This window comes from Nymphalis io, chromosome 10 (assembly GCF_905147045.1).
Source record: "Nymphalis io chromosome 10, ilAglIoxx1.1, whole genome shotgun sequence".
Taxonomy (NCBI): domain Eukaryota; kingdom Metazoa; phylum Arthropoda; class Insecta; order Lepidoptera; family Nymphalidae; genus Nymphalis; species Nymphalis io.
Genome location: NC_065897.1, coordinates 6,645,859 through 6,673,033, shown reverse-complemented (window position 1 = coordinate 6,673,033; position 27,175 = coordinate 6,645,859). Strand labels below are relative to the sequence as shown.

General features: G+C 32.7%; 2 protein-coding genes across 2 annotated transcripts in view; both read right to left on the bottom strand.

Moving 5' to 3' along the window:
* The window catches only part of LOC126771045 (calcium/calmodulin-dependent protein kinase type 1-like), a 370,899-nt gene that overhangs the window by 325,070 nt on the left and 18,654 nt on the right, over window positions 1–27,175 (bottom strand). The window lies entirely within an intron of this gene.
* On the bottom strand, window positions 813–23,616 carry LOC126771042 (chitin deacetylase 1). The gene is made up of 12 exons (XM_050490711.1): window positions 23,461–23,616; window positions 18,456–18,559; window positions 15,888–15,999; window positions 14,355–14,482; window positions 13,761–13,903; window positions 8,537–8,579; window positions 7,805–7,981; window positions 6,413–6,551; window positions 4,769–4,872; window positions 3,659–3,801; window positions 2,082–2,303; window positions 813–1,769 (listed from the first exon to the last, which is right to left on the bottom strand). The coding sequence occupies exons 1-12, from the start codon at window positions 23,507–23,509 to the stop codon at window positions 1,688–1,690; spliced, it is 1,446 nt and encodes a 481-aa protein (XP_050346668.1). The 5' UTR covers window positions 23,510–23,616; the 3' UTR covers window positions 813–1,687.

The window sequence follows — 27,175 nt, the reverse complement described above, 5'->3', positions numbered from 1 at the left end:
TAAATCGAATTCAGGTACGTACGTTCGTATGCGTAAAGCTTTCACACACACTTTTATTCATTCTCACAGACACTGGTAGCGCAATCTCAAATTAAATCTGCGACGAATATCAGACGCGAGCTGCCGTTCGTTTTGTACAATAATTCTGTAAATCTGTTAGTCTACATACCTCATTTATTATGTTTGTAGTACGTTTACCTAATAGGATTAAAATGTAATAGGAAAATATTATTAAGAGACGGTGGGCAAACCGTGTATATTATCAGAATATCACGGGCTCAAATACGAGCAAGCACCACTAAACATGTCTTCAGCTACACGAAATCAATACATCTATCCTGGTGGAAGATATTCGATTCTCTATTAAAATTCCACAATTATGTATTTTTAACATTGAGTAAATTTAAACCATTGTGTCATAAAGTTATTAGTGAATAAGGCATGTCATTTTATACCAGATTATATATAGGATAAAACATTATTGTACCTATAATATGCTATTTAATGTTTTATACAATTTTATTGTATAATATGATTACTACGTGTCGTACTCTTAACATTTTTTTACCAAAGGATTTAAATATCGAGTTGGCAAACTTACAATTAATTTATTTTGTAATGTGATAATTCAAAAATGCTATAAGCCTACTGTAGTAAAGTATATTTTGATTCTGTTGTGTTTTATTTGTGTGCTTAATGTATCTTGTAGTCGTAGGCCTTATCTTATATAACATTTAAGGTATCAAAATAAATTATAAGCAATGTATTGGTATTGTAATTTAATACATTTATCAAAATATCTTAATACTTACAATACAATTATTATATTATAATAAAAAGCTCTCTCGTCTAATCTGCATTGTGTTTATTGAGCACAACGAATACGATTAGACATTCTTGTAAGATTATTTCATAAATAAATAACAAGTACGAGATGAGAGCATGTTTAAAAGAAAGGCTTATGTACAACCAAATACATCGAAGCGCAATGAATGATCATTGCTGTACAACAAATTATATACATTGTAATAATCCATTCAGAATAATATTATAATACTAATTTTCGTGGGTTTTATCTTATCAATATTGAAAACTTTGACGTTTTAGGCATTAAAACCTTAAATTATTTAATTACGTATATACATTAATATTATGAATAGATTATTATTTGTGTGACGACAGGCAATTGATTTATAATTATTGAGGATAGTCTGAAATGAGATTCACTAATAGTAAATCACTTAACATATTCAGCTAAAGATTCAACATATAATTTTAATATGTCTCAGTAATATTATGGTAATAACAATGAAAGGTAATGAAATAATACTTTTCTTTTTGAAAATATAAAGCTAAAAAGATGTAGTAGTATTATACAACAAAATTAGGCAACGTTACTACAAACTATTCTAAGTTTGGATCGATATAAAGATTAAAGTTGACGTCTGTAATATTTGATGAGCTATTTGATTATCCGTTCATGCTGGCTCATCAAGAGTTGTAAAAATATATATTTGCTATCTTTTTAAAACAGGCGTTGTAAAGGAAATAAAATTTTAATTACTCTAAGACTATCTTTATATCAGCACGTCAACGTTTGTATATAAAAATTCTTAATAAAGTCATCATTCGTTTGCCTGCCTGTCATCAATATGAATTCAAATGTTATAGATAATATTATTAGCTACTACTTCCTCTTCAAATTGTCGGGAATATAGTTGTCTTTGCCAGGTATGCCTGTTCCACCAGAGTCACCTAACCAAGGATACCTGAAATTTATTAGAAAATTTACTTATCTAGAGTTAGATAATAACAATTAATTGATGCAAATGTATTCGTCATAAAATATTACTCCTTTTTCCAGCATGGAAATCTGAATCTTTTTAAAATAGTGTAAAATAAAGTAACAGCAAAAAATTTTTTTTTGTTATAAAATTGTATAATTTTAGAATTATTACAATTGGTGTATTACACATTCTTATAAAATTTTCGACTTTTTTTTTTTAGTTTTATGTTGAAAAGGCTATAAAACGTGCTTACTTAGTTTCCTAAGTAAAAATAATACTAAAAAAAAAACTTACTGATTCGGGCATTCAGAGCAGGTCTCCATATAGCGGGTATCAGTAAAGTTTGTGTCTGGGTGTTTGAAGGACAACGCGCACTTGTTGGATAGGTTACAAGGCGCTGGTGGGAAGTCCTTTTTGTCACATCGCCACGCCTCGTAGTTGTTAAGCGCCTTAACCGACCGCGGGTCAGTTATCCAAGTCAGGGCTTGTGTTACGGTCACGAACCAAACGTCATCCCTGGGGACGAATGTTTTTTTATTAATCCTCCTTTATTACAACAATACCTCACAATTATTTTATTGACCTAATTTCCTTGATTTATTAAATAGGTAGGCGAACTGGCAGATGGGCCACCTGATGGTAAGTGGTCACCACCGCCTAAAGACACTGACGATTTAAGAAATATTAACAATCCCGTACATCGCCAATGCGACAACAATCTTGAAAACTAAGATATTATGCATCTTGTGACTGAAGTTACACTGGCTCGTGCATCCTTCAAACCGGAACACGACATATAAAAATACTAAACACGAAGGTAAAAAAGAAAAAGTTATTAATAAAATAAATATTTATCTAAATAATTTTCTGTACAAAAACATTATGAAAATATATATTTAATTTTTTTTTATATTTTTTTAAATATTTTATTCTCTTTTTATGAGGTAAGTTACACAATCTTTTATGAAAATAGCATTTATCCTACAGCCAATGTTTTGCTATAAAATGAACTCGTTTTCAAATAAAGAGAATATTATATAAAAAGGTCTTTATTGAATAGCAAATTATTACGATTCTGAATGCGTTCGTTTTAAAGAAATACAGGAAAAAAAATAAAAAGTCTTTCGATAGCAATTCAGTAAAAGATCAAATAAATACATCACTAGTACAATTGCAATAAGGGGAAATGTGCGCTCTGTTGAATCGCTTAGAAAAATCGCTATTCACTGCAAATAATTAATTAATTTGCAATGAATAGAAGTCTTATTACCGCTTCTTGAAATGTTTTTGAAATCAATAGTTCTTTTTATTTATGCTAATGATAAATAATGTAGGTCAATTGGTAAAAACTAAATTTAAGCTTTTATATTAAATTTTATAGTAAGTTCAAGTAAAATAAAAATATATTATTTTCAATAAACGTATCACTAGTTTAAATCTTTAAGCCACTTATGTCTGGTTATCAAGAAATGGAGCGTTTTATTTAAGGATGGTATTGTTTACGAAGAGTAATTTAAAAGCGCGCTTATAAAAACGTTTCCTAGTTTTCAGTTAGTTAGTTTTTAGTTTTCCTAGAAACAAAATATATAACAATTATGGGCTATTTTACATTCAAAAAATAAAAATTAATCTCATATTTGACTTAAATAACAAAATAAATTACTGAATTTTGATATAAATATAAATTAGTGAACAGTAAAAAAATATATAAAATGATATTTATGTGAATATTTACATTTATAGTATTAAATAATATGTACATAAGTATACTTGAGCTTCAAAGGCGAGACGATATAACTATCAAGACTCGTAATAATTTTGCCAAGAATAATATAACTAGCCGAATACATGTGTAGTGAACATAAACTTACAAGTTAGACGCCCACTGCAGGAATTTATGTAAGCCTCGCTCGAGCTCCTTGATTTGGAACCAGTTGGTGTGGAAAGGCATCATGTATGGCGCTCGGTTCTGGTCGTAATGCCTGGTGAAATCCTCTTGAAGCCATTCGAAGACCTAAAATTTTTAATATTATAAGTTTATTATTATAAATTATTTATTTATAAGTTACTGTGTACATATTTATCACAAATATTTACACATAACTTCTTATTAAAGAATAAATTACAGTAAACAAGCAACTGAGGAAATGTTGATGTAACTTTAAAACTATACTTTTGCTTTTGTATGAATGAAATAAATAAAAGTAAGTGATTAAATGAATGATAAGAGCCCAGATAGACCAGTGGTTAGAACACGTCCAACGGGCAAGCACCTTTGAATTTAAATGTGGTTAAATTTTGTGTATAACTTATATCTGATGGAAATCTGTCTCATGTGTATTCACCAACTTGCAACTCCTCAATACCACAATACAAACCTTATCCTCAAAAAGAGAGGAGGCCTAAACCCAGCAGTGGGACACATATATGTTGCAACTTTAAGTACACTACACAGTCAAAAATTCTTATCCGATGTTAATACTATTATTCGAATATTTCTCATGATTCAATATTTTTCAAATATACCCAACGTGCAAACATTTACAATGATTGCGTAGCCGTAAGGAAAAATCAATTACACATAGTGTGGTCAAAACACGGCTGCGTTTTATTTCCTTGCACGTTTAATTTGTTCTCTATCGGAACGGAAATTAAACCGTTTAAGAGCACAAAAAACTTGAGATAAAACGTTCGAAACAACTTTCAAAACATTCTCGTTACACGTTCGTGTTTAATTAATGAAGTTTGTCGCCACCTTATAACAAGCCGTGATTGTATGAAACTTACAAATCATATTGTCACATAACTTATTAATATTAATCGCGGTTCTGTATTGTCTTTGAATCTAATTTTATGAATTAAAATTTTATATTAATTTCAAAATACGTTTATTGTAAACGATTACACTATAACTAATTGTTCGTGTAAATTTGCTTAAAAAACTATTATTTAAACAAAAAAATTATACTTCAAAGACTTACCTCATTGGAATCGTGATTGTGCAAAACGCACTGATCCAAGTAAGGACAATGTCCGCCTTCATAAGTCTCAACATAATGAGCGTTGAAAGGAACTTCCCACAGACCTATCAAACAAAATCACGAAGAAATGCATAATGACACAATACGATATTTTACTTACACTCATATAATATCTTGTAGTGAACGTGTAGTGAACGATATGTAACTATCTCAAAACACTTTCATATTCACTACTACGTTACGGAAATTAATACTGCATTTTAACCAGAGATTACCAGATATATCTATTCATTTTTATATTACGTATTATTAATAATTAGTATAGTTTTTAATTAAAAGTGCATATGTAAATAATAAAATATAATAATTAGCATTTGTTTAGCCTCACGACCACACTTATGTATTGCTTTATAGGATACGTGGTATATTGCTTCGACTAAAGTTTCGCAATATCATTTTATATTAAATATAATCCTATTGTGGTTTTCAAATTAAAGTGCACTTATTAAAACGTACGGCGCTTTTATAATGTATTATTAATTATTATTCATTATATAAAATTCCATTGTTTCAAGCCGTACCGAATTATTTTGTAATGCCTTATATATGCATTATATAGTACCAAAATATGTATTTTGTATAATTATTATAATTAAGTCTTTGCCTATAAAAGATGGCTAATATCACTGCTTTATCGATAAGGTATGTAGGTTCCTAATGGCTAGACAGTTGATGAACAACATTTCTATTTACTATAATTATAGTAGATGGTCTTATTTAAAGTTACAATTTTACAAAACAAACATTAAGAACTGTGACTGCCAATAGAATGACACTGCATTGTAAATTGTCAGTACTTCAAAAATGTTTAAAAACGAGTGTAACATTTGCATAATAACAATTTTGGTACGAACTTATCATTGAAAATGATAAATATATTCGATAATATCGATTGATTATTTAAAAAATGTAGAGGTGAAAATCAGCAGGCAAAATGCCTGTAAATATTTTCGCACTGAAGCACCAATACGAAGCAAATGGATATTACAACAAGGAACAAATCACTACGACTATTATTATTATTTTTATCTACATTTTTAAAACTTCACGATAATTCTTATCCTTGGATATTCTAACTTTTTTGATTCACTTGGTTTTAGGGTGATTTTAAATACAATCAATTCCGAAAGCAACCTTAAGCACAAGATTTAGTACCCATTGTTTACAATTTTTCTAATCTTACTAAAATTTGTTATATCATTAAAAAACATAAGTCAGTCATATTTCAGTAGCAATGTACAAAAAAAAATATAATTAAAAAAATCATCTCAGCACATTCAATGAAGATTGCAAGTTCAAGTCCATAAGTTTTCATGTATTTATAATTTAGCTCTTGGTCGGCAATAAAGGAAAAACATCGTAAGGAAACCTGCATATGTCGGATGAAATTCACACAATAGAGTATGCATTCTAGCAGCATAGTGGAATACATTCCAAAAACTTCTCTCGAAAAGGAGAGGAGAAGTTTTCCCAGCATTTGCAGAATTTTACTTAAAATCGCATTCACTGATTTAATATATAATATTTTACGATATATTTTTGCAAGCAAGTTCGTGAAACATAAATTACAAAGGCGTTAAATACCTGGGAACGACTTGGTAGGGCAGGTTGCAGACTTGCACTCGTGCGCTATCTTGTAGTCGAGCGTGTAGGGCCACACGGGAATTGGTAGCGGCGGCACGCCCACCGAGCTGTCGTAGATGTAGCCGAAATCTTCTAACACCTATACACCATAGTCATGTGTAAAAGATACCGTTTAATTTTTTTATATTCGTTAAGAAATTTGAAACTGATTTATTTTGTTCTAAGAATTACTAATACATCAATCCTATTTTGGAACTATTTAAGCAGAGATGGCCCAGCGGTTAGAACACATGAACGCTTAACCAATGATCGTAGGTTCAAACCCGGGCAAGCACCACTGAATTTTCATGTGATTAATTTGTATTTATAATTCATCTCGTGCTTGACGGAGAAGGAAAACATCGTGAGGAAACTTGCATGTGCCTAATTTCACTGAAATTCTGTCACATGTGTATTCCAACAACCCGCATTGGAGCAGCGTGGTGGAACAAGCTCCAAACCTTCTCCTCAAAAAGAGAGGAGGCATTAGCCCAGCAGTGAGACATTCACAGGGTGTTACTGTTACAATCCTCTTTATTATAAACAAGATTTGTTAATTTTAGTATGTATATATGTGTGTATGCAGTATTTTAGCAATTTTTAAATATCAACCATTAAATAATTGAATCCAAATTTAATTAAGTTGTATACATTTAAATATATAAAATATCTGTATTATATATATATATATATATATATATATATGTATATATATGTATATTTTAATATATATGTATGGTCACTTAACAGGAACTGTTGGTTTGTTTCATATATAATTAAAATATATAAATAATTTTGAAACGTTATTGCATCTATAAAAAATAAATGTAATTTTATTTCCACTTTCAGTACAAAGAGCACGCGAGCATCAAAGCTTTCAAGCACTCGATGCTTCCATCATTGAAGATGTTTTCCTTTTTTTTAATTATATAATATATTGATCAAAAACTGCAACATTCTCACAATTTTGCACTTTTTTTAACAAAAAAACGTTTTATTTTGACATAAATAAACCATAATTGTTGACACTTGAAACTTTTAATCTATCGTAATTTTCAACAGTATTTAATCTCGATCTATATTTTTTTGCGACGTGTGGACTGTACCATCTACCGTGGTCACAAGCTCACTGGCAAGAGCAAAAAATAATAATGGTTCAAATCCAAAACAAAATATAAAATGAATAATATATCATTTTTAAAAAAATCTAGTCCAAGTGTGTGTGACCAACATTGTGATATATTATAGTTCGTACACCATATGTCTGAGTTAATATCTTAACAATGTTTAAATTTATTTCTGTACTAACAGAGATGTCAGTGTTCTAATCAAAACCTGTAATGTCTCGCGTACCTTAAATTGAGTATTACGTCCGGGCTTGAGAAATGGTGCGCGAGCTCCGACGATCTCAGAGCGTGAAACGTTCGCGAACTTTTTTAGAATCTCGCGCATGCCGATCATCTCGCCGGCCCACTCTTCATAGCCTTTATCTTGTAGACCTTGTTGTTGAGATATCGTGCCTGTTGCTATCTAGTCGTAATATCATTTGTATTTATATTATAATCGTTTCTTGGTAATTTATTTGTTAATTAAAATAGGAAGCAATCGTGATTTATTCATGTTATGGTCACCAATGCCTATAGAAACTAGCACTGTAAGAATATTAACTATTCCTTACATCGCCATCGACCATGGAAACTACGATGTTATGTCTCTTGTGTTTGTAACAACAATGGCTCAAGCATTGTTCACTCTTCAGACCAAATCAAATCAATACAAAAGATTATTTAGTGGTATCTTATGTGATGGGTGGGCAAAACAGACCCAGACAGAATTGTATAGATACCAAACACCAAGCAACCAATTTGCGTATTACTTTCATTTAATGTATGTATTAAATGAAATTTAATTTAAATCGATTCTAATATTATATTTTCTGAAACCAAAACCTCCTTAATTAACAGAAAAATATGTGTTTCATTTAAGAAACTGAAAAGTTAAACGTCAAGTACGTTTAATTAAGTCTAAAATGCAAAAAAAATATGCTACTGATCTACTTGTAATGTAGGTAGTAAGAATACTTACTTCGTGACCATCATGTGCGAGCGCCTGCACCATGGCATAATTACTGTAAATAAAATCAGAAATATATATATATATATATATATATATATATATATATATATATATATATATATATATATTTCAAAATATTTCCGGTTACTATACATGGACATGGAACATCCCATAGTTGGGTGCATATTCCCGATGTATGGAATGGCTTATACTTAGTCTGAAGTGAATTCTTAAAATTAACATCAGTTAACCCGTTTGTCAGTCTACCTTGATCACAACCTATTGTATACGTGAGCATATTCGTGAAGCGTTATAAAGAACAGAACACGTCGATTATATCCCAGAACGGTAAAATATGGAAGACGTCGTCCATCGAGAATAAAAGGATAACGAATCGGTTTTTTTTAAATCAACGCTTATCTTAGAAATCTGCACAAGAAGAACTAAGAAAAAAGGGCTAAATATACCCATATAAATAAACGAACGTAATAAAGTTAAAATAAAGGATCATCATAAAACATCCACTGCTTTTACAAAAGCATATTGAAAAAAGAATAATAATAAATAATAATAATCATTTATTTGCATGAAATGTAGTTTTACAAAATTGTTTGGGCACTAGAAAGCTTTAGCTTAGCTTTTCGAAACAGGATTTTGGCAATTTATGCTTGTTTACTGGTTCTCTAAGTGAATCAAGGATAAACCAAATCTATCCAAAGACTTTATAACTGTCTGCCCGAAGACTATTTCCAATCCCAAACGATCCATGGATTTTACATATATATTACATGATATAAGAAGACTATGATTTAAAACCGAATTCGTCTGTGCGCCGCCTCGAAACGCGAGGTTTTGGATTGGCCTTCACAAACCCCCGATGCAAACTCCATTGAAAACGTATGGGCTTTAATGAAGCTTACACTTCGAGAAAAAAGGCCCGAACTGCCGCCGAGATCATTCGCAATTTAAAGGGATTATGGAGAACATTCTCAAAGTATGCCTCGAAGATGCCAGATCAATATAAACAATTGAGGGGACTGGACACCTTGTTAACAATAAAGCGTACAAGTACACAACAGAGTAAAACTTTTTAAATTTAATTTATCGATAATACAAGTAAAGTAACAATTTGATAATATAATATCATCATATGATGCATATAATATGATATATTATTAAGTAACACTTTTATCAGAAACCAAATTCAATTATGTACTAAGACAGATTCATAGCAATACAAAATCAAAAATCGTAAATAAATATATAGAAGTGTACGTACTACGAACACGCAGCTACTCGAGCTGTGGGTTCGCAGTTTCACTCGTTTACAATTAAAACAATACTAACGTAACATTCGCGTATTTTATATTATTGTATCATACTAATACAAATAGATAGTATACTTGAACTCTGACGTTTTTGTTCACAGTTAATGCTATTAACAACGACAAAGTAAAAATGACGCAAGCTCTAGAACGCCACGATCTTTGTCTTTTAATTTAAGCAAAAACTTTTTCATTTCTTCTAATGACACAAGATATCTGAGATAGTGTAACACGGACAACTTCCTAGTCCTGTGCTGCTGAGAATTTCTCGACAGGAAAACCCAATTACATTTTGTGTCGCCCCTGGGTTTGAAGCCGAGAGTTCTAGTTAACATAAAAGCTAGACACACTAACGTGACAGTTCACATTATTGCATAATCAATATTTGTTCTTCTTTGAGACAATTACTTACCCAGGTCGAATACAGATTCGCGTAAAAACTGAAAGGGTCACCTCAAATGCTGTTATTTGATCCAACATAATAATGTTTTTTGGTTTTAATTATTGGCTTTGTAAAGAATTAAAGTTGGGGATATATACTAACATATAAGATATTGTGCAAATACTATTCCTAAAAACTTGCGATTACGTTTAAGTTATTAATGTTTGTTTTGTATATTCTATAAAGTACCTACAATATTATCGCAAGAGGAATTTGTTGGTTCCGGTGCTTATGTTATGAACACTTGTAATGAAATTTGTACAGGATTTTTTACCGTATTTTTTATTGGGCTATAAGTCAAATAATTTCATAAAAATTTGATAGAAAAACAATTTCATGTGTTTTTATCGATTGTTATTATGTACCAACATAAATGTATCAATAAAGCTTTATCCATAATTAATATTTGGATCCAAATTTTCAATATAATAAAATATATCGGAAAGTTTGTATAGAATAGAATGAATCTAATGTAGGTATAGCCCTAATGTATACAACTTTGATTTTAGCCAAATTAAGTTAGGTCATTAAATAGATCAAAATCAAAATATTATTTATATAGGTATTTTAATTAAATACATTTATATTTATTAATTATGTATGAAAATCAACGAATACTAACTCCACTAATCAGATGTTCATGGAGTAATAGAATTTAAATTCTCAATAAACAAGCCTCCACCCTACGAGCTACTATTGTTTTACGGATGATAAGGAGACTTAAGAGTGTCTTAAATTTTTCTTACGTATAGTATTTATTATCGTTTACATTTTTTTTTATTGAAACACTAGTATCTGTCATTTTCATAGATTTACTATCCGTTTTTCGTAACTTACTGATCCGTAAGTAGCAATTGTAGTTGAATAATACCTCGCAGGCGATTCTACTAGCCGTATTCCGTAATCGTTTATTGTATATTGAAACCGGGCACTAATCGCTTGCAGTTGTAGATAACCCAAATTTACAGGTCATTTTTCATTTCATTCCATTATTTTTTACGCTTCGCTTCGCACGAAGAGTTTATGATTTACGTTATTCAAAATGTCATTAAGAGAAAAATAACACGTTTGGTTAATTAAAAGTTATGAAAATCAAGTCGTTTGTAAATAGAACTCACAATGACGACAGTTTAATAACAAAACACCCCGTTCGCGTTGGAAAGTGAAAAGTTTTTCTCTCCTTTCTTTACTTTTTCCATTATGATTACGAAAAAGATAAATCTAATTAAAAAATAACAGAAAATGCAAAACTAAAAGGTTTCATGTATTAAGTATACAAAGCTATGGAGTCGGTGCTATGTCTAAATAATATATTTCGGGATATTTTTTTCTTCAATATATTCACCTTAATTTTGTTAGAACGGCATTTAATCATACTACTTTCTCTCTCTTCGGGATGTGTGCCGGAGGCTTGGAGAAGAGCTAATGTGCAAGCGGTTCCCAAAAAAGGGGATCGGTCTGACCCGGCAAATTATCGGCCAATAGCTATCACCTCAGTACTTTGTAAGGTGATGGAACGGATTTTAAACAACCAACTGATCCATTACCTAGAAGATCACTGTCTAATTAATGATCGTTAGTACGGGTTTCGACCAAAACGGTCCACAGGTGATCTTCTAGCGTACGTAACGCACCTCTGGGGTGAAGCTATCGACAAGCATGGAGAATCGTTGGCTGTCAGCCTCGATATCTCCAAGGCTTTCGACAGGGTCTGGCACAGAAGTCTTCTCTCCAAGCTACCGGCATATGGTCTGCCTGCTCAGCTATGCACCTGGATTGCCAGCTTCCTACACAAGCGTAGCCTTCGTGTTTTAGTAGATGGTTGCGCTTCACAATTCTATGTAGTGAATGCTGGGGTCCCCCAGGGATCTGTGCTATCTCCCACACTCTTTCTTTTGCATATCAATGATATGCTCTCTCTTGGGAACATACATTGCTATGCAGATGATAGTACAGTGCATGGTGGATACCACGGACGCGCAGTGGCTGGGCGGGCGGAAACTGAGGAGAGGCGGGAGAATCTTGTCATTGAACTCGATAGGACATTAGAGCTCATCGCTAAATGGGGTTCTGATAATCTTGTTGAGTTTAATGCCAAGAAAACACAGGTGTGCGCTCTCACAGCGAAAAAGTCACCATTTTACCCTCATCCCTCCCTCTGTGGCACACCGCTGATGATACAAAGCAAAATCGCCATGCTGGGGATGGACGTTCGCTGCGACCTTAGTCCAAGGGATTACATCGAGGCTATTATAAAAACAGCTTCACGAAAACTCGGAGTTCTGAACAAGGTGCGGCGTTTTTTCACGCCACAACAACTGTGCCTGTTATACAAAACACAGGTACGGTCTTGCGTTGAATATTGCTCGCACCTTTGGGATGGCTCCGCTAAGTACCTAATGGAGGCCTTGGACCGTTTGCAGCGACGTGCAGTACGCATTATTGGCGACGTAAAGGTCACAAACACCCTTGAACCTTTACAATTGCGTCGCGAGATAGCAGCACTGAGCGCTTTCTATCGTCTGTATCACGGCGAGTGCTCTGAGGAATTATTCTCTCTAATTCCTGCTTCCCCCTTCCTTCTTAAGTCCACGCGAGCTGGTTCTCGATGTCACCGCCTAACTGTGACATCAATTCCATCGCGCACAAAGAAATTTGGCAACTCCTTTCTTTGCCGCACTACCAAAGAATGGAATTCCTTACCAGCTCACGTGTTCCCCTCCTCTTACAACCCGGGTTCCTTCAAACGAGGCGTGAAGAGGCATCTTGCGGGCCGGCATGGCGGGGACGGCTAGTACAGAACATTCTTCCCGACTGTACTGGCCGTCGTCGCGTTTGGACTCTACTACCACTTACCATCAGGTGGAGTGGAGTCATTTGCCATCCCGGGGCATATAAAAAAAAAAAAAAAAACTAAATATATTACTAATTAGTAACAACGAGAGTTTGCAAACGGCTGACCTGGTATGTAAATATATAAAACAAATTATAATTCAAAATACTTTATAATATAGGTTGTTATATAAAATTTCATGATATTTTGTAACGATGAATAGTTCAGTAAGCATGACATAACTTATATTTTGACATAACTTACTAACTTACTTAATTAGTAAATAGCATATATTTTAAAGTATATAATTTATATTTTAAATAGATCTTAAATTAAACGTACCTATTCGTCAAATTTTATCTTTAATACTAGTAAGGACTACAATTCTTTGTAAATTAAATAAAACACAGAAAATGCAACGAAGATTATATAACGAGCATTATATAGCTTATTGCAAATTCAGCTTCAATTGAAATATAATGTGATAACCGTAAGACAGATATAACTTTCATTATTACGAACATTCTCTATATAAAAGCGTTTAACCGCGCCGTTCACGGGTTATCTTCATTATTAGTATTTTACTGAAATAAGCTAGAAAGTGTTTGAGATACGGACTATTCCGATACTAACCTGTACTCGTGAGATAGGAAGAAAGTGCCCCGAATTGGGCAGTCGTTTGGATTACGTAATTTCCCATTAAAAACTTTCTTGTATAAGTCGTAGTTGTTTAAATTAACGGCGCCATCAAATGTGAGCATTATCATTTGCGGCGTCTGAAATTAAACATTGAAACATAAAACTTAATTAATGTTTATTAAAGTTATAATAATGCATTACACTAATTAGCCAGATTCTGGTCACATAATATATTGACTGCAACATACGGTGCTCGTTCACTTAAATTTATTATTAAATATAACATTCTCCTTAACGTCAATTAAAAAAAAAAACAAATCGTTTTTTTTTTTAATTATTTGTAACGTTTGAATAAAAAATATAAGGCCATACATATAAATCGATACATAAAACTAGGTTGTGGTTTCTGAGTACAATGTTAAACCACATTTAGCGACATCATTTTACATATAATATTTTTTTAGAAGTCTTTCATAGTATATAATCGGAAAATTCGTTTAAATTTATACAAATCCATTTGCTTTAGAATTGCTGCAATTCAATTAACGTACTCCGCGCGACTACAATGTTATTTGTTCTCAGACTTACATCCTCCGGATCCAGACCGCCCGGTATGAGAGTGCCGTCCTTCGAACAAAAACAATATGGAAGCTGACATTCCGCTGAATCGCACTTCAACGCTAAGTCTGTTGGAGCCTCCGTGATAGGAGCTGGAGCTGTACAAAATTAAGGTAAATTGTATTAACAATAGTCATCATAATCATGATATTTATAAAAAAGGTATATAATATATGTAAAGAAATATAATATAAATTTAATTTTAATATTTGTAAATAAATTACTTTGCAATTAAACTGATTTTATTTATGTTTTAACTTTTTATAATGGATTGTAGATTTATCAAAAAAGATGATTTACATTTAAATAATATCAAACATAACATTAGAAATATCTTCTGGAGTATTTGTTCCGGAAAAACATGTAATTATTACAAGCACAACTCTGCTTCTAATATATGCATATATACATTTATATGTATGTATGTGTATATATGTGTCTCACACTGGTGTTGAGAAATCATTTCGTATAAAAGTACTATAATTTGAAATATATAATATGAAATAATAACTCTTTTACCCTATTTTTATGGCAAAAATACATAGCGAAAGTGATGTATGGCACAAAATAGCATAATCACAGTTTACGACGTTGGTGAAATAAAAAAAAACAATCTTACGGAACGTAGTCTAAACTGAAATAAAGAGGTTGTAACTAAAGAAATCAGATCGTGTGTCTTTCTATTTTAGAGCATCCGTGCGAGAGCCAAACTAATCGGTAATTATTATCTACCTTTCGTTGAAAATGGTCAGACGAGTTTTTAAATCCCCAAAAATAATTACAACGTACTAACTCTATCACAAGAAGCGATTTCTATTTCAATATTTATTAAGCCAGTGATCACGAAGCTATTCAAACAATCGATTCAAGATCAGAGCGAAGGCTGTGTACACAGATGGAGTGCATTTCCCATCGGTAAACAGACATACTGTGCGAGCAGGCATTTGCAGTTGTATGTTTGGCATCCGTGCCATCCCGGTTGTCTCGCCTCTTGTTTCGTGACACGGTGGGTATGCTCTAGTACATTTGTGTTTGTAACGGGATAAAGCTACCAAAGTGTACCGTAATACGTATGCTTCACGCCTACTAATTGAATTTTAAGTTCGTGTGGTGATAGTAACATTGTTGGGGTATGTTTAATGGAGTAGTTAAATTAAACTGAATTTGGAAGGAACAATGCGTAAACTGTTTTTTGTTTATATTTGATAAATTTATAAGTACATTTAAATATAAGACCTTATTGTAGTGTTATACGTTATTAATTTATTATCAGTGTTTTTTCCTTAATTAATTTTGTTTTAGTTTTTGGTTTATATTACATTCTTTGCTGCTTAATTCGTTTTTGTGTATTTCATATATGTTAAATATTTATTTACGAACACTGTATGCCTTCCTCTATACTAAAAAATAAACGTAAGAAATTGTCGTCGTTACATTTGAAGGTGTAATGCTGTTTTAGTGCTCGTAGTAATTTGTGTGTCTGCCATGAGAAGTTATACATACTTGTCGGTATTGGGCCACATCTTGCTTCTGCCTTAAACGTACAGTATTTACTGATGTCGTCAAAGTATAGGCCAGACGGACATCTATTTATGTAAGGATACCCATCTACACACTGAAAGAAAACATATTAAATATATTACATAGAACATAGTTTGACACAGTTGCGAATTACACGAATCGTAAATATGACACATTTTATGTTAAAATCTTTAAAACACCTAGACTTGCATATATTTTAAATTATTTTAGGTATGCTTTATTAGTTATATAAGAAATCAACAAAAAAATTAGTAAAGCTTCGCATTGTTGTTGAGTAAAATGTATACATTAATAACGCTATTTTATTAATTAAGATAATTGATCACGTCTGCCGCAATAGTATACCTACTATTGACAACATTTTTTTGTAATATAGGGAGGCGGAGGGGCATATGGACTACCTGAGGGTAGGTGATCACCACCGCACAATCATTGGTGCCGTATGGAATATTAACTATTTAAATTGTTATAAAAGTGTACTGTACGATTTATCCGTGCTACTGAAATGTTACCAGTTTGACATGACGATGTCAACTCCTGTTTGTAATTTGATCCTAATGCAGAAGTATTCGACAGTCGCATTTAAGTGGCCAACAGTCAACACAGTACCGGCTTTAGTATTGGGAAAAGGTGATATACCAATTATTATAAGCCACTAAAATTTACCCTATAACTCCGTAATTACCGGCAGAAAGGCGGAAGTGCATCTCCATTGAGGCACACTATCACTTGCATTTTTGGCTGGGAACACTGCAAGTTTCTGGCAAAGTGGCGCGAGGAACAACAAAAAGATTGTCGCAGCTGTCCTGCCAGCTTTCGATGACTGGATAAGGCGACAGCGATGAGTGATTTTCCGACTTAAGACAGTCAATACGACCTCAGGTCGGAAAATCATTCATCCTCTTCCTCGTCGTCACCGGTCACGGACCAAAGGGTTTTCTTTGTTTTGAAGATAATTTTAAGCGATGAAAGATTTTTTTCTTAAAATTAATAAAAAATAAGGCATCGCAAACAAGTAATGACATAAGATTTTAACTTTCAAGAACATATCAATTTCGATTGATTTTTAAAAAATGATACATCAGGCTCGCCAGCCTCCTAATCATAAAATAATTAATTCTTATTTTACTAAATTCACTCGTTTTGTTTTTTAAAGAAACGGGAAGGCAAATCTCTCAATTCCACTTGATGGTAAGTGGTAGTGGAGTCTAAACGCGACTACTACGACAAGCACATTCGGAAAGAATGTTCTGTACTAGCCGCCCCGCCTTGCCGGCCCGCAAGATGCCTCTTCACTTTTAAATATGCTTTTGCATGCAAATACTATAAAAGAGAATAAGAAATATTACGCCTATTTACTCGTTTTATATCTGCATTTCATAGTCACATAAATATATATAATCGTTTTATTAGACTTCTATTGGTCTGTTCGCGCCGTTTACAAATTAAATTGTCAATAGAAATCCAGTTTCTTAGCGCTTCAAAACCGGTTACACTGAGCCTTAAAGGTATATATAATTATTCCATTTACAATTTTAAAGTACATAAAATGCAAACTAAGTATCAAAACATGACTACATATATTTTTATTAATGAGACATATTATAGCAAACGATTAGAATATGAAAATTTATGAAACAAGTATTAAATTCCTACTGGGAAGTTTTTGGTTACTTAATTTTGTACACTTACGGTGAGTTATTTTGGTGATATATTCCTACTGTTTTTGAAGGACGTTTGTATGAATAAGTAAATAATGAAAAATAATAAATAATACGCAACGTTGGTCTAGTAACCGTCTTGAATGTTATAAGTTATTGGAAATGTCGGGCGCGAAAGTCTTAATATCAGCCCAAACGAAGTTGATGAGATTTATCTTAGTTCTTCGCCTTATCTTTATCCAGTCTAATCAGATTGACATCCCATTGGTTTATAACTTATGTATAACTCTTTAACCTTTAAAGCAATAGAGATTGCACCTGCTTTTGTCACGCGGTCACTTGAGCGCTATAATGTCTCCTGCGTAGCTAGCTGGCCTCTGTTGAAAATGGCCGCCGTGATCGAAATTCGGTCAAGAGGGCATTATGTACGTATTTACGTTAGTGAATGTATCTTTCGGCTCGCGTGTCGTGTAGACAAATGATAATATCGACTCGTAGTAACATGTTTTTCAATTCTGGATTGCATAATGAAGCCTGATAAGTTTTCATTAATTTAGATATAGTGTTTTGAACCAAAATTTAAAGTAATATATAGAATTGAAGGTTTTTATATATATATAGCCTCTCAAAACAGCAAAGGAGACGTTGATAACGTTGGTGGATTTAACCGAACCAAGATTATTGTTTTTCTAATTTATTCAGAAAATAATTGTCTTAAAATACTAAATGATAGCGATGATGTTGATTACTTGCTATGTGTATACAATTACACCAATTTACTCAATTTATTCAATATTAAAAGTATACCATTATACATTTTAATTAAAAGCTTTCATTGAATTTCAATTGAATATAACGAACTACTAACTTGGTAGAACCGACGACAAGTGGCGGGATCAGCGAAATTACCGTTGCCTTGAGTACCTTCGGGACAAACGAATTCCTCCGCTTCTTTTTCTTTCTGGCAATTTACTGTAAATAAAACATGATTTCTCTCATTAATCCTTAACAAAGCAAAAAGATAAATTATTTTGCATAATACTCTCAATTTCAATGTGGTTTTTAATTCTTAAGCATAAATGATGACCATATATAATAATGTAATTATTATAGCTTTATATTAAGAAGGTGAAGGTCAAATATTACGGAAAACATATTTTATAGTAATTTTGTATGATATTAACATACTAATCGAAAAAACGAAAGTGTTAAATATATATTACAATATCAAAATTGCAAATTTATATCAAATTTGCATGCAAAATTTCAACTTTAGGCATTTCTTCAACAGATATATAAATTTTGCAAACAGTTTTGGTGTTGGTGATGAATCGATAAAATAGCTATAGTACATTTAATTACTTTTAATTAATATAATTTTGGTTTAAAAGCTTATTTTAGTTGATAACTTAATTTAATTATCTTATGTTATCATCTTAGTGGAAACATTGGTTAAGTTAAATAAAAATGCTATTTTTTACTGATTTATAGACGCTAATAGGTATTTAAACATAAATAACGCAATTTAACATTTATATATGTAAAAGGATAATAGCAACACCCGTTTTAGGGAGCTACAAGTATTCCTAATTACCCCTCCAATTAAACCTAAATCTTTAGTTTGGAATGGGGGCGAAAATAGATCAAGGGTTAGAATCAAACCTGCGACATTTTACATCGCTAGGCATCCTGTAAATCATTGCGTTTTTGACGCCTCAATATTTCTGCATGGATACAGATAGCCATATGGAAACATTATCATAAATAATGGTAAATCATATCCATAAAAAACAAACATTTTTTACAACTTATATTAAGCTTTTTTATGTCTAAATATATTTCCGTTTCATATTTAACATATTTAATTAAACACGAATTGCTTTTGAACAATAATATTCAGATTGACCAATAGTCAGGGATTTTTCTTATATTTAACCTTTTTAATAAAATGAGGTACACGTAACATATAAGGAAAAAATGTTGCTGTCTCCAACATAGATAAACCATTATATACTCCAAAATTATGTGATGTTTTCTATTACAAGAACCATGCTTACTCACAGAAAAGATCCTGTAATACCACCGGTAAGATAGCACTATTACATAATCTTCGAAAATTTACGTGTTAAATATGAACGTATAATTAAATCAATCAAATAGTAATAACACCATTAGGTAAATTGAAAGGTAAAAAACTGCAATCTTTATAAGTTACTAAATTTAGAAGCGGAAATGAATTTTAGCCAGCCATACTATGCTATCCGTCATAGTGCACGCTTATAATCACGTGATTTGCGGTGCACGATCAGTACATCTTTGTGTAAGCGAGTTACGTATTGTTGACTGGTTTCCAAACTTACGAGTTGTGAGTAATTATACAGAATTACGAATGCCGACCGCGTATTTTATTCTCTCTGAGAAAACCAGTTAGAACACCAGGTCCCCAAGGAGAACTGGATTTAACGTTTGATTTATCAATGATTACTTGCTATGAAAAAAAACATCGTAGACCGAGGATCAATTTGATTGGACTAGACTTAATAGTTTGTACCTTGTGATTGTTAAGCAATTTATATGTATTCACCCTTGCCAATGGTTAAAGTAGTTTATTATTATTATAATTTAATTTGTATATATACTGGTGGTAGGGCCTTGTGCAAACTCGACTGGGTAGATACCAACCACTCATCAGATATTCTACCGCAAAACTGCAATACTTGGTATTGTTGTGTTCCGGTTTGAAGGGTGAGTGAGCCAGTGTAATTACAGGCACATAGGACATAACAACCTAGTTCCCAAGGTTGGTGGCGCATTGGCGATGTAAGCGATGGTTAACATTTCTTACAATGCTAATGTCGATGGGCATTGGTGATCACTTGCCATCTAGTGGCCCATTTGCTCGTCCGTCTAAAAAATCTTCACAGACTATTATGTCCGCACATGCATGTGTCTGTAACATGAGCAAAATGAAATAAAATTTAAGGTTAAAGTACTTTAACATGATAGGATTTGGTGTACATAAGTTTATTTAGAATATTGCTTAAGAAACTTAAAAGCAGAAATAGATACGTGAACATGGCACGAGAAGGGTACCTAATCGTATGATAATATTGTGTATGGATAAAATATTGCCTATTGCTCTTAATAAATTACCTAAAGAATCGTTGGTATCATGAATTCAATAACAGAGGAAAAATTATCTCTTCTGTAAACTAATAATATTCAAATTGTTAGGACTAAAAATCTCATATTAACGTAGATTAACTAACATTTGTTTATGTTATTTGAACTGTTACTGGACTGTTATCTTTTTTTTTGTTTAATGAATGAATAAACGCAATGTAACAGATTTATTAAATATATTTATAAACAAAATATCATCAAGGAATAGACTATAACTTTTATTAACAGATTGACATTTACGACAAGGAAGTGCTTGAGACAAGTATGAGTAAATTGTACGTTTAAAAAATGTCATTCGTTGCTATACAAAAAATCGTAATCGCTTTTTTATAACATTTGTTCATTTGTTTCCTTCATTTTATTTCATAGCATAACATTATTAAAATAATGAATCCTCAATCAAAAAAGCAAGATTTCTTCTTATAATGGTAAAAGTGAAAAGCTTTTATTTACAAAATAATGTCAAGTATGACGATGTTATGTTTGTTGAAAAATTTTAATGTATTTTAGATTTAATTATAATATTTTTTTAATTATAAATTAAATTAGTAGGAACGATTTTGAATATGATTATTTATAATCTTAACCTTATATGCTCTTTTATATTTTAACATGTTTCTTTTTTAAGCTTATTATTTAAGTTATCTGAAATAAAAATTGAGCAACCATGGAACGCCGGTGCCGCAAGCAAAATGGTGTGAAAACGTACGTCAATACTATCTAACTTTATTTCATGCGCTAACAACTTTCTATTATGGATGACATGGACGTATATATTTTTTTTAGTATGTTCGGGTTGGATCCACGAACATGCAGTATTTTTATTTCGCTGACGTTTCGAACAGAGTTACAGCTATCGTGGTCACGAGCTGACTGTCAGTCAGACGTCAACGGTCAACATCGAGCGAAACAAAAAAAGTAGAATCGCGGTTAAAACCCGTTATAACATATAAAGTTAATTATATACATAGCTAAAGGTTAAAGTGTACAATATGGTTGTTATACTGTTTTGTTGATGGAAACCATTTTAGTTAAGATATATTAACTTTTCGTGTGATATTTCGACGTTATTTAACTTTTAACAATTTCTCATATTAAACAGGGTCAAAACTTTTACAAAACGAATACGTAATATTTATTATTAGTAATACCTTTTTGCATTATATAATTTTTATGTATCGGACACGTTTTTATTGAAATATGATATGATGACAACGAATACAATTTTTAGTTTTGCAAAAATACGTTAATTACGTAAAGCTGATTAATATATATACAAAGTAAAGTTGTTTTCATTTACAAAAAATATATATATATCTATATGTATGTGTTCGTTAATTTGCTTACATTGCTTAAAAAGAATTTCCTAGTATTGTATAGTAATCACTACAATTTCCTTATTGATTCTTATTCAATCTCCGTAACGCGGTTTGGTATGCGCCTATAGTTTATCGGTGGAATGTAAAATTATTTTTTGTGGGAAGGACACTACCGACTTCAAAGCCTTATAGGAGACAATGAACATTTTACAAACTACAGACATTATACTTATTTGCTTTTGCGTTAATGCGATTTTTTTTTCTGATTTCTCAAAAGTAGCTTTTTACTTTTAACTACCAAATCGCGTTAAAATTTCCTTTAGCTAATTTAAATCAACAACTTTAATCACATAATTTGGAAATATATTTGTAGTCTGTTGAATTTTAGCACCGTGGTGGATTGGGCTCGAAAACCTATTCCCCAAAAGGAGAGCCTTAGCCCAGCAGTGGGACAATTACATGCTGCTAATTTGCATTTTTTATAGTTAATCTTCCAAATTTATTTCATTCATTTTAAAATTAAAAAAAAACTATATTATAATTACCATTGAGCTACAATGTCTCACTGCTATTGACGCATGGATGCCAAGAGCTCGTAACCAAATAAAAAAATGTGATGTATTCAAGCAACTACAGTGCACATACTTAAAAAACCTGTCAGGGCACAAGTCCACTATAACATTTACATCAAGGCAAAAAGTATTCGAACATATGCGTATATATTCGTTTTTAATGTAAGTATAGGTAGATTTCATATGTACGTATATATTCCGATAAGATTCTATATTTTACTAATAAACAATATTATTTAATTCAATTCTCAACATTTATTACGTTTTTAATATAAAATATAATTAATCTTCATTTTAATGAACCAATTGATCTTGCTACTCAAATAATCTCAAGCTGGTTATATAATTTTTCACTTTCGAACGTGGAGTATCAACATCCTCTAATATATTATAACCGGTCACGTCTCAATGTCAAGTGAAAGAAAGGACGTGTCTACCGCATAATAATTAGTCAGTACACTTAGTAACTAATTATTATAAGACACTTTCTAATTCGTTAATCGTATGTACATAGGCAGCCATTCATAATATAATTTCGTAACGCTAGCTGTCATAATTTTGTCATCATTTTTTTACTGAAAAATTATGCACGCACCTAGACTTAGATGTGCGAAATAAATGTCTGTTACATATTTTACTGCACTTTTACGTATATAAATTGTTTACATATAGAAACCGTGAAGTAATAAATATGTCGGATCACTTGCATAACAATTAAGCCTATAAATATGTAGTTATCATAAAATTTGTCGTTAAATAATTAAGCTTAATATTAAAAAACAAAATGCTTTCAACTAACCATTCACAAATATGGCACAAAAAATAAATACTCGCGTGTAGGCGGTCATGATGGCCGCACTTCGCTCAATAATTCGATAAAGCACCTTTCACCACCGCGCGCACACTGCCAGATATCCAAGACAGACCACCTACTACCACCACCCAAACTCCCGTCTGCTACTCGTCTGCACGGCTTTCTCCTTCTAAACCATCTGGTCTAAGGTTCTGGCTATATTGGTAGGTTATATTTTACTATTCATTATATTAATCAATATATACATAAACACTTATTAATAATGATATTTCAGTAGAAAAATCTAGTGATAAATATAAGTACTATATAACCTTTGATATAAATGGCAATCATAAAGATTGATTTATATATATTTACAATTCTATAATAAACTTTTACAAGAAAAACACACATGTATGTATATACTTTATCTCTCTCTCACATACCCACAAACACAAACACACGTACATGTGAATCCCATGCATTCATCTAATATTGTAAATTATCTATATATAACATTCATGTCAGTCGAATCAGTTAATGTCTGTGTATTGTAGTAGTTTTTTAGTTAGTTTTTGCGCTATACAGGCTGAATGATAGGCGAACACAATCAACAGGTAATCCTTGTAAAAACAACAGAAATCCAAACTAGAGTTGTAGGTCGCCAATTCACGTCATGAGTACGATATAATAGTTATTTAACTTTTTTCATATTAATATCGGAGTAAACATTTAATACAAATTAAGAAACCAAAGAAAAAACAAGGCACGGACGCACATCTCTGTGAAGAAATTGAATTTAAAAAAAAACTTAACTACAAATTTGTTATACTTTTGTTAATAAATATTTAAATAATTCTCTTACTTGATATAACCAAATCATTCAAATTAAGAAGATTTAAAGAATACATATACTGTATATTATTAATTTATTATGCCTACATATACCTATACTTTTTTTATTCACAGCAGGATGGTAGATGGTAAATGCCACCAGATGGTAAGTGTCACCATCACCTATAGATGCTGGAACTGTAAGAATTATTAATCGTACCTTAGACCAGTAATGTACTTCACACAAGTTTTCTAACATCTTATATTCCCGGCACACTAATCTTTCTAACTGTAATACTCGTATGTTGTATGTTTACGTTGTATGTATTTATATTTATCGATAGACTAACTCTTGAGTATAAGTGCCAAATACCATGTAGTACAAACTTTAAAAAAAAACAATTTTAACTTTACTATTTTGGTATACTAAAAGTATTTTTTTATAAAAAACGCACGAAAAAAGCGAATGGCTTGTGATTAGTTGTAGTAATATTAGGTTACAAAACTACATGATACCTAAAGATATTAGGCTATATTTTAATATAAAAGCTAGCTTAGAGCCGAGATGGCCCAGTGGTGAGAACGCGTGAATCTTAACCGATGATCGTGGGTTCAAACCCGGGCAAGCACCACTGAATTTTCATGTGCTTAATTTGTGATTATAATTCATCTCGTGCTTTACGGTGAAGGAAAACATCGTGAGGAAACCTGCATGTGTCTAATTTCACTGAAATTCTGCCACATGTGTATTCCACCAACCCGCATTGGAGCAGCGTGGTGGAATAAGCTCCAAACCTTCTCCTCAAAAAGAGGAGAGGAGGCCTTTAGCCCAGCAGTGGGACATTCACAGGCTGTTACGGTACGGTTACGGTTAATATAAAATCCAGAAGTGAACTCTTTGAAACCCGAATTTTTTTTAAAAATAAAACAACAACACAGAATTGCTCATTGGAATATCCTGTTGTATTCATTTACTTAGTGTACTTTTTCTATATAATTCGTGTGCTTCATTACTGAAGGTCGTGCTTGTCCTGAAATGCCTTTACCGATGTGTCGACTAGCTTCCTCCATACCACTCTGTCCTCTGCTTGTCTCAGGTCAGTCGGAATATTGAGTCCCATTATATTTTGGATTTGGTCGGACCAGCGGATAGGTAATCGACCGCGTGATCTTTTGCCTTCGACCTTCCCTACTACAACCATTTTATCCAGATTGTCTGGTTGTCTCCGGAAAATATGGCCAAAATAACTTAAGACTCGTTGGTAGCATATAGTGGATAGTCTGGTAGTAATTTTCAGTTGGTCGAGAATAGACCTGCTGGTTCTTTATGTTGTCCATGGTATACGCAACATTCTTCTATAACACCACATTTCGAAAGTCTCAATCTTCTTTCGGTCAGCTGCACGGATTGACCATAATTCGGAACCGTACAAAAATATTGAGATAATAGATTGAGAAAATATTCTATATAATACGTAGTATCAAGTTGAAAAACAAAAAATTGAATGGATTATGTTTCTTTTTCTGGTGGGAACGTTTCGCGTTCTTGGTGTGCAATACAAATAACGCTAAGAACATTAACTGTAAAATTGATGATAATTATACTTTTTCATATTCAGGCAAGGTAGAATATCATAATAATTCAACGCTAATAATAACAAAAAAGCAATATGTGTATATATATATATATATATATATATATATATATATATATATATATATATATATATATATATATATCATTATCATCATCATCACCAGCCGAAAGACGTCCACTGCTGGACAAAGGCCTCCCCCAAGGATTTCCACGTTGGCCGATCTTGCGCTGCCCGCATCCAACGGCTTCCCGCGACTCGTTCTGAGTCGTCGGTCCACCTTTTAGGGGGCCTGCCCACGCTGCGTCTTCCGGTTCGTGGTCGCCACTCGAGAACCTTTCTGCCCCAGCGGCCGTCGGTTCTGCGAGCAATGTGCCCCGCCCACTGCCACTTCAATTTAGCAATTCTTCGGGCTATGTTGGTTACTTTGGTTCGCCTGCGGATTTCATCATTTCTGATTCGATCTCGCAGAGAAACTCCGAGCATAGCCCTCTCCATTGCCCTTTGAGTGACCTTGAGCCTTCTTATGAGGCCCATTGTGAGCGACCACGTCTCTGATCCATAAGTCATCACTGGCAACACACACTGGTCGAAGACTTTCGACTTGAGACACTGCGGTATTTGGGATGAGAAGATATCGTGTAGCTTCCCGAACGCTGCCCAGCCGAGTTGAATTCGACGATGGACCTCTTTCTCGAAGTTGGACCTACCTAGTTGGATTTTCTGACCTAGGTAGACATAGTTGTCTACAACTTCGAGTGCAGAATTTCCAACCTTGACTTGAGTGGGTGCAACATGGATGTTCGACATGATTTTCGTCTTGTCCATGTTCATTTTTAGACCCACTTGTTGGGAAACCCTGCTGAGGTCATCGAGCATAGTGCCGAGGTCTTCCAAGGTCTCGGCCATAATTACAATGTCATCGGCAAATCGAAGATGAGTGATGTACTCGCCGTTGATACTGATGCCAAGTCCGTTCCAGTCCAGAAGCTTGAAAACATCTTCCAATGCAGCGGTAAACAGTTTCGGAGATATCACGTCTCCCTGTCTTACACCTCTCTGCAGTTGGATAGGTTTTGAGTTCCGATCCTGGAGTCGGATCGACATGGTGGCGTTCTCGTACAAGCACTTTAACACCCTGATATACCGATAATCAATTTGGCACCTTTGAAGAGAATTCAGCACGGCCCAGGTTTCGATCGAATCAAAGGCTTTCTCATAGTCCACAAACGCTAAGCAAAGTGGCTGGTTATACTCCTCAGTCTTCTGTATAACTTGCCGCAGCGTATGTA

What these genes read in the sequence shown, in the direction of transcription:
- LOC126771042 (XM_050490711.1), bottom strand. Translation starts at nt 23,509, where the DNA reads ATGACCGCCTACACGCGAGTATTTATTTTTTGTGCCATATTTGTGAAT. An exon ending in ATGTGGCCCAATACCGACAA is followed by an intron (nt 14,483 to 15,887) that starts GTATGTATAACT and finishes AATTTTGTACAG; the next exon opens with CTCCAGCTCCTATCACGGAG. An exon ending in CCCTACCAAGTCGTTCCCAG is followed by an intron (nt 4,873 to 6,412) that starts GTATTTAACGCC and finishes TTTGTTTGATAG; the next exon opens with GTCTGTGGGAAGTTCCTTTC.